Source organism: Manis pentadactyla, chromosome 6, assembly GCF_030020395.1.
Source record: "Manis pentadactyla isolate mManPen7 chromosome 6, mManPen7.hap1, whole genome shotgun sequence".
Classification (NCBI taxonomy): Eukaryota; Metazoa; Chordata; class Mammalia; order Pholidota; family Manidae; genus Manis; species Manis pentadactyla.
Window position 1 is genome coordinate 143193954 of NC_080024.1, and position 18350 is coordinate 143212303.

The following is an 18350-nucleotide window of genomic DNA, read 5'->3' on the forward strand; positions in this document are numbered from 1 at the left end:
CCATGAGGTGTACAACCTTTAGCTCTCTGCAGCCCTGCTCTGTGGATCTGGAACCAGGAGCCCGGAGGGCAGCCCTTGCACCCCACTGACAGCTCTTGGTCTCCAAACCTGATCCCTGACCTAAAATTACCGAAACCAGGATGTCTAGAGGCAGGGCCTGGGTATCTGTCTATTTAGAAGACACCAGGGACAGTTCCAAAGCACAGTTAAGGTTCTCAATCTCGGAGGTACAGAGAATCATCTGGGAGCTTTTAAAACCCTCAATGCTCAAGCCACACAACAGATTACAGTACATCAGAATCTCAGGCATCAAATGTTTTAGGTCCCCAGTCACCTCCATGTGTAGCCACAGTACAGACCCTGCTCTACAGTCTCTTCTAACCTGAGATCTCCTCTCTGCAGGCCAGGGCTCCTAGCGCTTCAGTATGCATATTCATCTCCTAGGAATCACTTGAAAACGCAGGTTCTGATTCCGCAAGACTGAGGTGGGGCTTGAGATGGTGCTTTTTGACAAGCTGGTTAGCAGACCACACTGTGGGTGGGTGGTGAGGCTGTATGAAAGATGTTCTACTCATTATTTAACAATGACGGTATGCAATTACTGCAGGGAGCCAGGGCATGATGCGATTTGCAGGTCGAGGACAGGAATGGTATTTGGCAAGAGTGGTAGAGTGGGCTTTGTGACTAAAATCAAAACAAATGTTTGTGTTAGTCCCTGTGTCAGCTATGGAGTGGTGCTGACAAGAGGCCTGATGGCCACGTGCAGAGAGATGAGTGATTGTAAACTCCTGCCCTTCCCATCATCAGTAGAGAGCTGGCTTACCAGCCTTGTGGAGTCAGTTTTAACAGTTGTTACTTGGTGTGGGGGCGGGGATGCATTTTATCATGCAAATGAGTTCAAATTTCAAGTTGTTCTATCCCAGATAGGAAAACTAGATTGAAACTTAAACTTAAACTTTCCTATGCTTAAAAAAATGTATTTCCTGGACACCTACTATGTGCCTGGCTATTTCAAGCTGCCATGTACTATGTTATTGCACCACCTGCCCAGCCACTAGGCTGAATTTAGGTTAACATGAAGTTTCATTCCACATTTATCACACAAACCTACACAGGTGGTAAATGCCTATAGACCTTAATACACACATGAGTACAAGTAAAACTGGGAAAATCTGAATAAGACCAGTAGATGGTAATGATGTCAATATCTTGACACTGAATGCTAATATCAGATCAGTCAAAATCAGATCATACTACTGTTTTACAAAATGTTGCCATTAGGGGAAACTGGGAAAAGCTTAATGATGTCTCTGTATTATGTCTTACAGCTGCATGTCCATGTATAATTATCTCAAGTAAATTTGCAATTAAAAATGGTATAATCTACTTGTAGTCAGCCCTTAAGATGTCTTTACAATGGGGAGAAAGAACATATGTATTAAAAAGGTAAATAATAAACAAAATTAAAATGACAATACTTTTTAAATGCTAACAGGTACTGTGCTAAGTATTTTTTCACATGCAAGACTTTAATCCTCACAACACTCTATGAGATAAGCATTATTATGATTAATATTTCTATTTTAGATGAGGAAACTGGGGCTGGGAGACTTTGAGTTTTTTATCCAGGATCACAAGTCAGAAAGCTGTAAGGCTTAGCTCAGGTCTGGAGCCCCACTACACCACACAGAGCATGCAGATGAGAACGCTGCGTTTCTCTGGAAGGAGAAATTATAGTCAGGGACAACGGAAGCATTCAGGGGAGGTGCCTTGAAGGACTGTGCTGCATCTTAGCCTTGAAGGTGCAGATGAGCTGAGCTAGCAACAAGCCGAGTAAGAGCACTGCAGACAAGAAGATAGGAAAAAACACCACATATCTGGGGAAAGGCTTTGTTTTCCAGATGAGGAAACAGGCGTGTGCGTCTGCTTTGCCTCTCAGAGATAGATGGAAGCAATATTCTGGGAGGTCTTGAATGCTAGGGGGAAGTGGTAAGATATTCATAGAACTGGTTAGCAGTTTGTGAGAACTGGTAAGGCCTAGACTATATGTGAATTACCAGGATTCACAAGGGTACGCAAGTGTGAGGTGTGGATGGTGCAGCACAAACCAGTCCATTCCCAGGGCCAAAGAACAATGGGAAGCAATTTCCTAGTGGCAAGCTGGCATGTGAAGGACACCAAAGGGTATGACAATGAAGGCCATGAGGTGATCATTAGAGCCATAACTCCTATGCTTGGAATCTAGTACTGTATGGCTATGTGTTCAGTGATTATTGAGTGCCTATTATGTGGCAGCATTATTCCAAGGACTTGGGATATATCAGTGAAAATACAGTGACTAAACTCCCCGCCATCATGGAGCTCACCTGCTATGCTAGTACTAATTCCTCGGCAGGAGGATTCTTAACCAACAGAACCTAAGAAAATATTTCCACACTGTAAGCTTGAGATCCCATGACCCCAAGGAGAAATGCAAATCTCTATGCGATGAAGATGGGCAGCTATGCAAAAGGACAGACACAGCTCTTCTGATTTAAAAGTGAAGATGATCCTACCCCAGTGGAGCCACAGGGAAACTTAAGATGGGCAGATTGTCAGGTCTTGACTCTAAATTGGATCAGGAAAGCAAGATCAAAACCAAGGTGAAGGATTGGCAGTCTGACCCTTGAAGATGATTCAAGTTAGCCTGGGGTACCCTCTCTGTTTTCCACTCCCAAACTGGGATTAACACTGGAATCTTCCATAAATGTAGAGCAACTGGGGGCTTTCCAATCATAGCCTGGGTAAGTCCTATTTTAAAACAAATCAGAACAAGATGGCCTTGCATTGTAAAAGCAAGAAAGGAAGACAGGAAATAAACACACCTGGAGACCCAGGATTAGTCAGGAGAGTCTATAAAACAGCTTTGTTCTTATCACGCAGAATTAGAGGGATGGGAATTTTCTTAGAATGCTAAAATCAGCACACAGATGAAGAAAAAACTAAAAGATAAGCTGCTGATCACTGTTTCTACTAAAAGACACCTAAAGGTAAGTGAATCAGGCAAGAGTCAAGAATGGGCAAGTTTTTTAGTATTACTCCCAACCAAGAATCTTTAACCATTTCAATTTTTTTTGCATATTTTATTTATTATGTATTATATAATTAAACCATTTCAAATTTTAAGTTCCCACAAGCCTCAGAGGTTCAAAAATAAATATTTAAAATGTCTTCTGATTTTGTTATTGAAAGATTCACCAACCTTTTTTCTTTTTAGCAGTATTATAAAAAGTTTGATTTGGTTCCCAATGATGTCCTAATGCTTTTGTGTCACAGTTACAGTGATACCTAGCCATTTGCTGTAAATTTGGCCATATTGTGTACGTGGGTAAGAAACAAGGACATCTACAGTTAGGTAGGAAATTTTTACAGGAGTAAAAGAATCTGCACTCACTATGTCACTATCCCGGTGTCAAAATTTTTCTGCTTTAATCAAAGGAAAAGAAATGCCACAGATACAGTTCTTCTATTTCTAACTGCAGGCTGCACAGAACTGCTCTTGAATATACCTACAGCTTCCATTCATGTTTCTGGCTGTCCCTTGACTGAGAGGTTGCCTCAGATACTGAGCCCAGCAAAGTGAGAAACAGTCCTACTACCTGCAGAATATAAGCTTCCTAAAAAGTCATGTTCATGGTTCTGAGTTAACTGCCTTAGTCATGCCGCAAACACAAAATATAGGTAGCACCTTGAGCTGATAGCTGTTGAGAGAGGTGTGCATTCATGAATGTGTAAGTATGTGGATGTGTGAACAAGCATCCCATAAGAATTTTAATAGAAACAAGAATGAAGACTGTGCACAAGACAGATAACTGGGTCCCAGAGATGGCTTGCTGGTCACCTAGATTCTCCATCTCAGAATTCGTTTTCGGCATAAGCTGAGGATGACAAAACGGGCTCCTTGCTTTTGGTATTGAGGTAGCTAGAAATTGCATCCCACAGTGGTAGGTCTAAAACTATCATTGTCAACAGCCCCCTCCCCTCCAGTCACTTCTTTTTGGACATTTTACACTCGCACCTTTAATAATTAGTTTGCCAAATGAAAAGCTCAAAGGATAAACAACTGTAAAAATGCACTCAGCTGAGCCAGGAAGAGAATTTTATGAATAGAAAAAAAAATGTTATGCTTATTGACAAGAAAAAATTAACATCATAACATAATTTTGTGTGAATACTGGGGCAAATCACCTCCACAAACTTATCTTAGGCATCATTCTGTGGCCATTGGTGAGCGGTCAGCAAAGTGGAATGTGTTAACCAAATAGAATAAAGCCGGCTCTCTTGCTAAAAGTAAAGTATAAATGTGTTTTTTGCCTGGCTAATTTGGCCAGAAGAACAGAACAACATGCTCAGTAAATAGCTACCTCAGATCTGGAGATTGTTCAAGCAGCTATTTTATGATGGGGTCTTCAGAAATCAAACTAAATTTTTATTTTTTCACAGAGTAAGTTCAATAACTTTGAATGCACTTGGAAATAGTTTTCTTTGGCGTATGTCTAGTTCTCTACTAAAAACCTTCTGTAGTAGGTTTCTACTACAAATTTTGGGGAAGGGAGAACACAAACTACAGTAAAAACAATTTGATGAATAAATTGTCTTAGGTTTTTATTTACAAAAGTCAAATTTTGGCCAGAATATAGCATCAGTTCAAAGCTCATTTGGAACCTTTTAAAATTAAAAATAGAATAGATTCATATATTAAGCACAATACCCTTTGTGCATTAGTCATTCCCATTAATCTAATTCCATCTCTTTCAAATATACCTTCAAATCAGTTATAGAATAAAACAAATTTACTTCCTGTCAGTCTTTCCTTAGCCTCCCTTATACTTTGTGATCTAAGAAAAACAAAACAAAACAAACATCCATTCAAAAACCTACTTTGGTCTTTGAGCCCAGAAAATCTACTTTGTCTACCTTCTCCAGCGTCACTAAGGGAATTCTACAAATCTTTTAGACACACTGAAATCTTTCATTTGTACCATGAATTCTGATTAAAGCCAACACGTACCGTTTTCAAAGTGCCCCTAAACAATTACTAAAAAGAATGTTTGGGCCTTTTTTTTTTTCTTTTAAAGGTTACACCCAAAACATTTGCTTAAAAAGTTCCTGAATAGTAACATAGCCTAGTAAAACACATGCAGTAGACAAAATATCAGATTTCTTTTCTCAGCTGTCTCCAGAATCCCATCGGTGCCTCTTACTTCTATCTGACTTCTGCTATAAATAGAATGGCTTAGGGTTTATCTGGGCCTTTTTTCAAAACCAGATTTCCTTCCTAGCAGCAGCAGCTGTCATTCACAAGTACCCTGACCGTACTAGAAGACTTATTTTGATTTACATGTGGTACATCAATCGTGAATGTGAAATGAAGGGACACACACACACACACACACACACACACACACACACACACACACACACACACACACACACACACCTTCTAATTTTTTTAAGAAGAGGAGTCTTACCTGAGGATGATCACTCTGGTCTGGAACCGGGCTTGTTTCAAATAGGTGATTAACCCGCACCCCTTCTCCCTTGAAGTTGGAGTTCCCTTCTTGGAGGAGCAAGCCTGGTGGAGTGTGGGGGGGTTTTGCTTCTTGTTCTGCGTGGGTTGCAATAGCACATTCTCCTGCAGGGAACTGGGGATTCAGATCAGGAGCTTCTGCTTTGGCATGAGAACCCTCTCTTTTTTCACTCTGGGTTAGTGGGTGCTTAGCAGGTTCTTTGGGACAGAGGAGATGAAGGGTGCTTTCTGTCCCACTTCCTTTCGGGTAGGGGCTCAGCTCCTTGACTTTCCCCCTCATTTCCAGTCGCCTCACCCTGGCAGGTTTCTCCGAGCCCCTCTTGCTCAACCAACTCTTGTCCCCTGCTCTTTTCTCAGCTGGAATCTTCAAACACTGGCTCACTGATGACCCTTCTGACTCACCAGACGGACGCTTCATCTCTGTCTCTGTTACCGCTTTATCCATGTTTAGCAGATTGTCACGGGTGAATTCCTCCCCTGCTTGGTGGCAGTCTCTGGTTTCTCCTGGAATTCCTGGAGAATCATTTTCAGCAGGCCCAGGAGGAGTGGGGAGTTTGTATCTCCCCTGGTCTGTCACTGTAGATGTCCCATCCTGGTGAGGTCCTGAAGTCAGAGTCGTCCCTGTTTGCGGGGACGAGGGACTAGGGGCGGAGGCTGGGCTGCTCCTCAGCCCCGCATCTTGGGGTTGTGAGTGATAACCCCAGAAGCCAGTGGTGGCATCCATAGGCCCAGCGTCATCCGACACCCGAGGCCCACAACCCATTTCACCGAGGAAATGCTCACACCCACCCAGGCAACGCTCACTGAATTCCATCTCTTCGTCATCGCTTTCTAATAAAAAAACACGTTCAGTCCCCTGGAGGTTCCTTTGCCAAACTGCGTTAGAGTAATGTGTCATAACATCAGAACATTCCAGATACTCCAGGTCATCATCTGAAAACTCCTCGGTGCAGGTTAGGGTCATCTCTGGGCAAAGTTCATAGTCACTGTCAGAGTCTTTGGTGAAAACCTGTGGGCTGACTTGCTTGTCGATTGTGGCCCTGCCATCTGGGCAAATGGGTGTAGCTGCCTCCGACAGCGGTCGGCTGAAGCTAATGTATTTCTGTAATTTGGGATTTTGATGACTTGAATTTAGTATTTCCTCATTAGGGTTACCATTCTTTAAGGCATCATCTATTAACCTCGACACTTTGGAATGCATTGTCCTATGGCAAAACCCGTTTTGCTCATCAGGAATACTACTCGAATTAGGAAAAAGTACTCCATCTGGAACAACCTCTGTGTTATCCAGATCGTAAGCCTCCTTGGGGTGTCTTGTTCCTTTAATGTCCAAGGGACTTTCAAAACTGGACGTGCTAATATCATTCCTGGCCAATAACTGGAGTGAACATAAACAGTTGAATTTGGAGGAGGGGGACCCAGCTGCCATGGGAGTACCCAAGGAGGTGCTTTCTTCTTCCTTACCCGGATGTTCTTCGCCACTGATTTGGTTTGTGCTCTCCAGTTCGTGTGTCTCTGTTCCGTGTCTGCAAACTGTGTCCGCATCATATTTTGCGTTCGGTGAGAGTTGTAGGTTCTCTGCTGAGCACTCGACTTCAATGGAAGCAGAACAGCAGATCATTCCAAAGCAGTTTTTAGCAGAGATCTGATAAACAGCAGTGTCGTGTTTGGTACAGCTGGGATGAAGAAAATACACAGGTAAGTCTGCCAGGTCTGGACTTGCATGACATTTTTCACATCATGGCACATACAGAAAATGACCGAGTTTTACTGCCCACTCAGGAGCACTGTGGTCTCCCTGGAAAGGGGTTTGTGGTCACAGGCAACCACATTCTGGGCTCTGGCTGCCCTCAGGCTGAGATTCCAGGGAGGCTCAGCATTTTCCCTTCGACTTTCCACAATCTTACCTCCAAATCCTGAGAAGTATTTAGCTTAATAGGCAGACATCTTATATTCTAGGTTCTTCTTCTCTCCTCTTTTTAAAAGTCATGTTATGCTTTGGCAATTTGGAAAAGCATTATTTGGGGGAGCAAGACACATAAAATAAATAACTGAAGTATTCTACTTCATGTAGTGGAACTGTGAGCAATAACTCTTTTTAAGGCCATGCTAAGAAGGCATGGTTCTTGCCAGGAGGCTATAAAGATGATATCACACCAGGATTGTGTGCATGTTGAAGAGTATCATTTCCTCTTTAATTTAACATGACTATAAAGTCTCAACCACAGCCCGTGAACCCCTCTGGCTGGAAACCATGTCCACATGCCACCTTACTTGTACAGACCAAGTCAGGTGTTCGGCTTTGGCCCAGCAGGGAAGAAACTGAATCCTGGATCCTGCTGAGCCTGGGCTCCCTGCTCCAGGGGAGACAGTGCCCCGTGGCCCCTCCCTTTACTGACTGGATCCACGTGGAGCCTGGAGCCTTTGCTGACCTTTCCCACTAGGACCCTTCTCGAGGCTCTGTGGTCCCAATAAAAACTTGTTACACTTGCTTTATAATTTGTACTCTATTTACCTTATTGATCTCATTGTAACTGTAACACTGCTGACATCACTCTGTATTATCCAGCTCTGATACCAATAACCGTTTTCAGAAGGCAGGAGCTATGGGTCTGGCTTGGACTTAGAGTCAATGCTTAGATATTTACTGACTGATCTGTGTAAACAGTGCACTAATAGCTAACCCAGGTCGGAGTTAGACATTCACAGTCCTCCTTATCCTCACTCGTCCTCACTGGAAGGACCCCTGTGACTCCCCAAGCTCATATGTGCTCATAAGCCCTCAAGCGTTGGGTGCCTGCACACATAGGCCTCATGTTCAAAAATCCTAGACTAATTCCAATTTTGTTAACATCGTGTATTTTTGATAACCTGGTTCCCAAATAGAAATCACTCAGGAGTGGCTGAGGTTGGCCAAGCCTGACCCACAGCTATTATTTGGATATGTCTTGGCTAATGGCACAGGAAGACTGAAATTTAGGGCAACTTCCTGGGGAATCCATACCTGCTCCCATCTACTTGACATTATCCTGAGGTTCAAATGAGAAAATCAATGCGAAGGGGCTTTGCAACACAGAAACCTTATGCCGAATGTACTCTGTAAGAATGTAGCAGTGCTAAAATGATAACTATATGACAGGATGGAAGTATTAGCTACCATGACTATGCCTTTTATATTCATATATATATATATATATATAATCAATATGTTGTATACCTTAAACTTATGTAATATTGTATATCAAACATAACCCAATTTTTTTAAAAGGCTCTGGAAGAAGGAATAAAACAGCAGTAGACTCATAGACACTGAGAAGTGACTAGTAGTTACCAAGGGAGAGGGGTTGGGGCTGGTGGGGGAGTGGGAGAGGGATAAGAGGGCACAATAATTCACAATCACAATTTAAGTTGGTCACAGGGACCATAGTACATCATGGAGAATACAGTCAGTGGTTCTGTAACATCTTTCTATGTTGATAGATAGTAACCGCACTAGAGGGGGTGAGGATTTAAGAATATGGGTAACTGTTAAACCACTGTGTTGTACATTTGAAACCAACATAAGACTGTATATCAACGATACTTCAATAAAAGAAAAAAAAAGGCTGTGGAAGTACTAAGCCAGATTTTCAATGGCTCTCGAGGAGTGTGCAGAATCATCAGGGCGGTCTATTTTAAGTTCCTGCATCTGAATCCATGGGTAGAGGGCCTGAGGATCTGCTTTTAAAGATCCCAGATACATCCTGCAGCAAATTGTCCTTGGCCCACCATTAGAGAATCCTCACCTCATCAGCATCATTAATTAGGCTTAGGTCTCCTGAGTTGAGGATGGGGGAGGAATGAAGAGAGAGTGATCTGTGCCTGTGTTTTGCGTTTCCCACACCATTCCCTTCGTGCCTCTTCTCCATTCATTCCTGGAGAGTCAGCCTCAGTTCAGGGCTTACGAGGAACTTAAAACAGCACTGCGGGTACTGGAAAATCCCAAGTAATTTTGATTTCCTGATTTATCCAGACCATGACCCATCTGCCAGAGAAACCAACTATCCCAAGGTACCATGACTTGCATGGAAAGGAGAGAAAGAAAGAGAAGAAAATATGGCCCAGGTAAAAAGCAGTAAAGAGGGGAACAGAGATGGTTCCCAACAATCAAGAAGGGAAAACAAAATGAACTTCAGAAAAATATGGAGAAAATAATTGGGTTAAATGTATTTAAATTCTGAATGACTAAAACAGATGGGAGAATGTTATGATTTAGTAATGTATGATTTCATGGAACATGTGTTTTAGCTGTTAGAAGATTGACAAGTCATCCTAAGTACACTCAAGAGGAGAAGGAACTGGATCAAGTATAATTAACTTCTCACTGGCTAATGATCCCCTTTGAGAGAGTTATGGTTAGTGGTTGGCATGTCCTTGATAATTATCTCTAAGCATCCTAAAGAAGTGGGGAGAAAATCTGGGAAGGAAGTTGAATGCTTCTTCTGTTCAGTCACCTGCTAGGTGCTCCCTGTAAGCAAAACTGGGGCTCCAAGAATTTGAGTGATTTCCCCAAAGTAACAAAGCTAGTAAGTGGTAGAGCTTGGGTAGGACACCAGAGCCTTCTGACCCTGAAGTCTAGCTCTGAGTATATTGTTAAAAAAACTAACATTCAGAGAAGGAAAATGACAGTGTAGAGAGATCATTTTTGCCAATAAAGTGTTTCCTTCTTAAGTCTCTATCTTCATCAGTCAGCCAACAAACTCACGTGGAGTATGTTCCAGTGCCCAATATTATGTTAACGGCTGTGGAGGAGTCAAGGAGATGTGTGAGACATCGTGTCCACACCTAAAGTGACTAAAAATCTGCTGGGGAAAATAACAGGAATTTCTCAGACAACTGTGTAGGTCAAGTCTGCGCTAAGTTGGGTGGTCACGTGGAGGGACAAGGCAAGTTCAAAGAAGAGATCTCAGCGGTGGTAGCAGTTGAGAAGGTGGGAGCAGGATTGAGCTTTCAAATCTTTGCAAGATGCTGGCAGAGAGACCTGCATGCCCCACGGTGATTTGACAGGAATGCAAAACCATCCCAGGTGGGATTCCCTGAACAATTGACTGTGTTCCCTCCTTGTATCCTTCCTTTTGGCTGAAGGAAGCACCAGTTTTCCTCCCCACTTGCTGTGAGTCTTGCTTGAATACTGGAGGTTCCTACTAAATTAATCATTTCCATATTAAAGAAAAGGAGTCACATGCTGCCTTAAGTGGATGGGGTTTCCTCTGAGTTTAAACTCCCTGAATTGGTCTAAATCAGAGGTTCTCAAACATTTTGTCAGCAAGGCCCCTTTACACTCTTAAAAATAATTGAGGACTCTGGAAAACATTTGTTTACAGGCATTTATATCTACAATATTTAACATATTAAAATTAAAATTGAGGAAAAAACATTTACTCATCTTAAAATAACAAAATAAGCTCATTACATGTTAGCATATTGTTACAAAAAATTTTTTTCCAAAACAAAGTACAATTTCCGAAGCATGGCATTGCTTTACATTTTTTCACATTATCTTTAATAGAAGACAGCTGGATTTTTGTATCTATGTCTGCATTCAGTGTAATGCAATACATTGTCTTGGTTGAAGTGTATGAAGAAAACCTGGCCTTACACAAATAAGTAGTTTGAAAAGGAGGAAGTATTTAATACTCTTCATATGATTGCAGATAATCTTTGATACTATATAAAGATTAGTTGCAATGTGGAATCTGAAACCATATCAATCAACCTTTCATACTTGTTACATAAAATCCATTGGTCTATATTCATTTTATGTGAATCTTTCACCCATGCATGATTTTGTAACATCATGTATTGGTCATTTGGAAAAACTTGGTTCATGAAATCTTCCAAATATTAGTTTATTTCATTACATGTTTTTGAAAACCACATTCATTAGTATTACTACGGATCTTATAAGAAAAATTTTGAGGTATTGGGAAACTGCCAGGTTTCTGGTGAAGGATACAAAGCCTTCCATATCTCTAGTTTGGGAAATATGACAAACATTAATTTATCATAACAATGCAGGTCAATTCTGTGCTAGGTTGCGTGGTGGAAGCAGAAGGGGGGAGGACATCAGCAAAATAGCAGAGTAAGGACTTCTGGAAATTTTCTCTCCACAAGAAAACTGGCAAAACTTGTCTGAACCAACTTTTTCAGAGTTCTGAAAATTAACCAAACGCAATCTGAGGAGCATTTATTCAAGAAAAGTGGCTGACAGGCAGAGAAAGACAAGTGCCAAATGATTTCATTCATCTGTGGAGCATAAGAACAAAGCAAAAACGGAAGGAACAAAACAGCAGCAGACTCACAGACTCCAAGAATGGACTAATAGTTGCCAAAGGGAAAGGGACTGGGGAGGGTGGGTGGGAAGGGAGGGCGAAGGGGGAAAAGGGGCATTACGATTAGCACACGTAACGTAGAGTGGAGGCACGGGGAAGGCAGTATAGCACAGAGAAGACAAGTAGTGACTCTATCGCATCTTACTACACTGATGCACAGTGACTGTAATGGGGTATGTGGTGGGGACTTGATAATGGGGGGAGTCTAGTAACCACAATGTTGCTCATGTGATTGTATATTAATGATACCAAAATAAAAAAAGAAAAGTGGCCAAATCTCAGCAGGAGCAGCAAGTGTCCTGGTGTCTTAACCTGCCCTAGTCTAGCCCCCGTCCTCAGCTCCATGATTAAACCTCTTCACTGAGGGAAGCTTTAAAATGCTCTCAGCATCCTTCCACCCCATAACAACCCGGCAGAGAAATGCTCTTGGACTTGAAGATGGGCTGGTGTGGAGGACGGACTGCTTTGCTCGGTACAGTCACTTAAATGCTCTCTTAGGCAGATGACTCAGTCTCTTTGGGCTTCAATTTCCTGATTTACAAGGAGAAAAAAGACTTATGTCTGGGTTCCTCCCACCAGAGATTCTGATTTGATGCTCAATACATGGGTCTACATGATTTAATTTTGTGCAGTACAAGGTTGGTTCCATCAGTGCTGGGGGTTGACAGGGAGCACTAATCCTAAAAGTCCCTCAGGATCCCACCAACTGAGGACGGTTTTGTGCCTGAGGAACAAGAGTTATAAATGTGACTGAGAACTAAGAGGACAGGGTAAGAAGCCCCGGGACTAGTAACCCTATAAAATAAGAATATGAAGACAAGGGGCTGGAGAATAGAATGTAACAAGTATGAAAGGAAGACATGGAATCCTTTTATTTTCTAGCGTTCAGCAGAATGGCCCTAACAAAACTGATACACTCCTAAATCCCTACATTTCAATCAACATCATCATTGTTTTAATACACGAAGGATGTTGTGTTTCGCACACGTTGTTTCATATATCTATTTCTTGACAATTTTACTGGCACAAATAAAATAGAATCAGTTATTTCCACATGGGCTGAAAAGCAGATTTCTCCAGCTCGTGTAGCTGCTCTTCTCCCTTTTGTTTCTTGGAGGTCATCTCCCTGCTCCCCAAATAACTCTCCTAACAATATTAAAATTGCTGAAATTCAATCTAACCAGGTGCCCTGAAGGCAGAATGCATGGGAAAGGAAGCTGAAACTATTGGCTAGAAATAGGACTTGGAATCCCCTCTAGGCTTCAGATATTATTGTATTTTATTATATATTCCACTTTCCAGCGAATGAAAACAAGATCTGGGAACTACACATTGGCAGTGTCTTGGCCTGGGCAGCCAGGAATGCCTCTGAAGTCTCCCCCACCCTGTGGATTTTCTGAGCCTTGCCTGCCCATGTAGCTAGGAGGCTGGAGAGGGCTCGGCTCAATAAATTCTTACGTGATGACATCGGTGTCCTTGCTACCGTCATAGCACCAGGTGAAGGTTGTAGTATCTTTTTACACTAAGTCTCTGTACTTTATTACTTGCTTAAGGACTGCTATAAATTTTATGACTTGGATTACTCAGAATACCTAAAGCCTTAAGAAAGTGTGGGGCTTTTTCATGCCCCAGAGCTATGTTTGTCATACAGATGGAAGAATTGTAATACTCGGAACTAGAATTTCTTGATCATATTTTCCACAAGCAGCTCGGTGCATTTCAAACAGATGAGTTGATCCCTTACTCATTTACCAATGAATTCAGTTATGTATCCAGCAGATTTATTGAACCACACATATGAAGAACTGAACACGGCTTTGGAGCCCCTCCTGCTCTGTGCCCTTTCCTGTTCTGCTCTGTATCACAGGGTTGACCCCTTAAGGCTGTGACTCCCCAGCTCCCAGAACCCCTGGCTTCCTGCCACATTTGACCAAAAGGTGATGGGAAATTGGAGGGTGGGAAGGAGGGAGAAACCAGCCTTGGGTGGCATTTCTAATAGGCTACACCTCCCACAGGACAGGGCCACCAGGGTTCCTGCTTCTGCCCCTGTGACTCTAGGAACTAGTAGTCCTGCCACCCCCCTTTGTCTCTGCAGGCTAGGAGATAGTCGCTTCTGCTGATGCTCATCTCTGGGTGACCTCACTGATCCCTGTTTGGCTCAGTCACCTGTGTAACCCTGCATTTAATGCTTGAAAATGGTTTTTGTCTCCCTGATTAGACTCTGACTGACATAGAGATGATTGGTTTTACTGCTGTTGGAACCGAGGTCCAGAGAAGACGTGACTATCTTAAGTTAACTCAGCTAAAAAAATTAGAAGAAATGTCTAACACATGTAAGGCACTGTGTTAGCTACTGTGTAGAAGATGAAGATGTTAAATCCCAGGCCATTTCTCAGGAGCTTCCCATCTAATAAAGGACACAAGGCATTTATACACACAGCTACAGTACAGGACAGTGTGTGCTAAGTGCCATTAAAGAGATAGACCAACCACAGAGATTGGGGGGCAGGAGATGCAAGATAACAAGGGAAGGTTTCCTGGGAACTTACAAGCTGGAGCAGGTCTAGGACACAGGGTAGGCTTTGTTGGGAAGGAGGGTATGTGCCTGGGTTGCGAAGGTGGATCATTCCAGGCAGAAGGAACAGCCTAGCCTGGAGAGGAGGTCAGGAAGCTCCACGCCTTCACAGGAAACAGCAAACTGTTCTTTATTTGGAACCCGGGGGAATAGTAGCCTGAAAAGTAGAGCGACTGCATCACTTACTGTTTAAACTAAGAGTGAAAAGGGTCATGATTAATACCTACACTGAGACCGCAGGCAGAAACTGGGGCCATGCCAGGGAAACTGAGGCTGAACCAGGCATATCAGGAGTATGGTCACCCACCAGGAGTGGGCAGGGCCCAGAATGTGGAAGATTTTTCCATCCCAGACAGAGAAGTTTGGACCTCAGGCTCCAGTTCACTGGGAAGAGGATCAAAGCAGCCATTGCGGGGAACAGAAACCATTCTGTAAGAGGCTCACCACCCACACACAGTGGGCCGGGGCAGGAGTATAGCACTCCTGCCTTGCCTGGCTGACATGGCCTGTGGGCTCCGGTTGAGCAGGAACACCCCATTCTCCAGTGTGCCCTGTTGGACCTACAACTACATGTGCCCAGCACCTTGCATGGACTTGAGAAAGGAGACAAGAAACTGGTGGTGTCCGACTTGGTTCTTTCCCCAGGGGAGCTGCCAATTTTCCTGAGATTAGACTTTCAGGCCTTACACAGGGAGCAGTATGTGATTGGCAAACTCTAGTGTCATCGAATACCAAAAGGCACAGTCAAGGCAGTGGGTGCCTGGTGGCTAGAAGGGGAGAGGTCAGGGTGGCCTGGATCTTCAGGGAATAGAGCCAGGAACGTGGAACTTGAGCACAGCAGGGAAGGATGAAACTTTGGCTGGTGGGCAGGAGGGGAGGGCATTCCTGGGAGATGCACAGGAGCTGGAATGAGCAGGGTGTGTGTAAGGGACAGTAAAGAAATGAGCTGGTGGGGATAGGGCCTTGAAGGACAGACACTGTGGGATGGGTAGGCACAGAGTTCTGCTTAGGAGCTCAGCATGCAGGCAAACAGCAGCAGAAATTCTAAGTTTCTTCTTCAACCAAATGCAGTTCTGAGCAGATCAGAGAGACAGGACAAAGCCAGTATGGCATCGTGGTCAAGGAGCAGACTTAGCGGCAGCCTTTCTGGGTTCACACGCTGCCTGTCCACTGTGTGACGAGCTACAAACTGCTCAGGACAATAACTGTACCTACAGCAGAGGGTGACATGAAGACTGGGGAGTTAATTCCTGTAAAGTGCATAAAGCAGGGCCTCGCACCCAGTAAGCACTAAACCAGTAGTTCTCAAATCTGGCTGAATGTTGGAATCATTTGGGGTGCTTTTTAAAAACACGAGTACAGAGGAGTTTTGGGGCAGTGAGACTATTCTGTATGATACTGTAGTGGACGGAACATGTCTATACATTCGTCCAAACCCAGAGAATGTAAAACAGATGGTAAGTGAACTCTAGCCTCTGCATGGTAATGACATGTCAGTATAGGCTAAATGTACCGCTGTGATGGGAGATGTTGACAGCAGGGGAATGGCACATGGCCGGGGGATGGGGGCAAGTCGACTTTCTGCTCTATCTTGGTGTGAACCTAAAACTACTCTAAAAAATAAAGTATTTAAAAGGGTGAGAGAGGAGGTGATACCAGCGCCAGGGTCCCACTGAAAAAAGCAATTAGACAGCATCAAGGGGGTGAAGGGTTTTGCTTCCTGGGTGGTTAATGGGCAGCCAGAGCTCAGAAGCACTGAGCTAAATGAATGGGAGCTCCTGTATGGCAGTGAAGGAGTAGGGAGTCGGCCACCTGATGGCAGGGAAGGTAGCTTTGCCTGGGCTTGTCGGGGCAAAGTGGTCTATGTTGAACCTTTGACCCAGCTTTTGACAGCTTTCTGAGCCTCTAGGAGCAACGCAGTCTGACCAGACAATCATTAAAAAAGAAATGAGCAAATTGACTTCAGAAAGGAAAAAATTCTATGGTATTAATATCATCAGGCTTAGTCAACAGACTGAATCCTCTTACCATAAAAAACTCAAGGGTGGCTGGAAACTGTCCCCATAGCCCACCAAGCTAGTCTACTGTCCCAGAATGTCTCCAGAAATGTCAAGGGACATTGTGACAGTAGAAAACTCCTGAATTAAACCGTACATCCATCTATGACAGACGTGGCATCTTGAGAGCAGGACAGAGAACGGCGCACCACTAGATACTGGCCCAGGGCTCTGTCACGAGAGCAAGCTAGCTGGGGATTCTGAGGGACGAGTACTGCCAGGGCGTCAAACACCCAGTGGGCCACAGCCAGACCTGATTTTCCTATCCGAACCTGCTCCTCATCTCAAGAAAATACAGTTCCCTTCTACCGGTTGCTCAGGAGGCCCACCCTCGAGACCACCTGCCACTCCCCTCCTGCATCCAGTCCCACAGCAACTCCAGTCAGAGGTACCAAGAACCCGGCAGCTTCTGCCGCCTTCCGCAGACCCGTCCGGGATGGGCCGCTTCATCTCTCGCCTGAATTACCGCCCTGCTCCATCTCCTCTACAGAGGAATGTTCACATTCTGCAGCCACCATCCTTCTAAAACCAAGCCAGAAAAGATCATTTCTCCATTTAGAAACCCTTCTGTGTGCCCCCAGCTCATTCAAAGTCGTGAGCATGGTGTAGTCCACCAGACCCTGCTGTCTTGCATCCCCCTTGCCTCTCCGGCTCATCCCCATGACTCTTCCCTGCTCGCCACCCTCCGGCCATGATGACTGCTCTCCCTTCTGCCTTCACTTTTCCTCCCTCTGACGAGGACGTTCCTTCCCAGGTAATAATCTCGCCACTCCCCCACCCCCTTCCTTCACCTCTCTGCTCACAGCACCTCATCGGGGACACCTCGCCCCTGTCACTCCTACCTGCCCTGCCCGCCTTGGCTCGGATTCACCTGACACAGTGGCCTCGCTGGTATGCCTAATGTGCAACTCCTCCTCTATGCCATCCCGGGAGGTGGGGGACTCTACTGTGCCCTTACTGGATCCCCAGGGTCTTGAGCCCTCCCATACTCACAGTGGGCCCTCCTTAGTCCTTAGTTTTGAAGGAAGTCCTTACGACCACTTCTTGAGCTATACACCAGCACAGGCATTAGTAGGTTTTGTTTTAGAGAGCAGCACGGGTAGAATGAGATGCGGTGATGTAACAGAACCTAGGGGTCCTGGGAGACAAAATCCTTGGTGTCTAATCCTAGCTTTTTCCTAACCAGTGGTTAGGAACTTGGATGGATCCCAAAATCTCTCGGGACCTGGGGTGATCTATGATGTAAAGGGGTTGAACTAAACCGATTGGATTTGACCAATTAAATCAGCATTTCTTAGAGGTTGGTTTGCGCATCAGTATTGTTTCTAGAGTTCCTCAGGTGTAATGCACAGCCAGCAGTGGGATGGCCCTTGGAACAGGGCTTCTCCTGTGTCCATGTGCACAGAAATCGCCGGGGATCTTGTTAAAATGCAGAATCTGCTGCGTTGGGCCAGGGGTGGGGGCTGGGATTCTGGGATAACAAGCTCCAAGGGGATGCTACTGCTGGTCTGAAATCAACTTTGAATGGCAAGATTTTAGAGTTGCTTCCAGCTCTAAGACTCCAATATCTCTATGAAGGGTGAAAGTCCCTGTATTAAATTCTCAGAAAAATATCAGCTGTCAATGAACATGCTGCTCACTTTGAACTGAGTTCCCAGTAAATGCCTGGAAAGTTGCCCCCTCATGCAATGCTGTAGGTGTCTAAATTGGTTTTGGTTTTTTAAAAAACTAACCACTAGACCTAGGCAGGAGGAATGTGCAAAACCAGATCCAAGGAC

At 44.1% G+C, this 18350-nt stretch overlaps 1 protein-coding gene and 1 long non-coding RNA gene across 3 annotated transcripts in view; one reads left to right on the plus strand and one right to left on the minus strand.

The window, feature by feature from the left end:
* ALPK2 (alpha kinase 2) overlaps positions 1-18350 on the minus strand; it is a 97771-nt gene that overhangs the window by 55702 nt on the left and 23719 nt on the right. Inside the window, exon 4 of the mRNA XM_057504217.1 lies at positions 5511-7245. Within this exon, the coding sequence (XP_057360200.1) occupies positions 5511-7245 (1735 nt within the window). The remainder of the gene's footprint in view (positions 1-5510; positions 7246-18350) is intronic.
* On the plus strand, positions 7147-11944 carry LOC118907774 (uncharacterized). 2 transcript variants are annotated; one of them, XR_005022944.2, is made up of 3 exons: positions 7147-7267; positions 9582-9673; positions 11643-11944. It is a non-coding gene; the product is annotated as an uncharacterized LOC118907774 (long non-coding RNA). The 2 variants fall into 2 exon arrangements; XR_008998365.1 differs by having other exon boundaries at positions 11759-11944.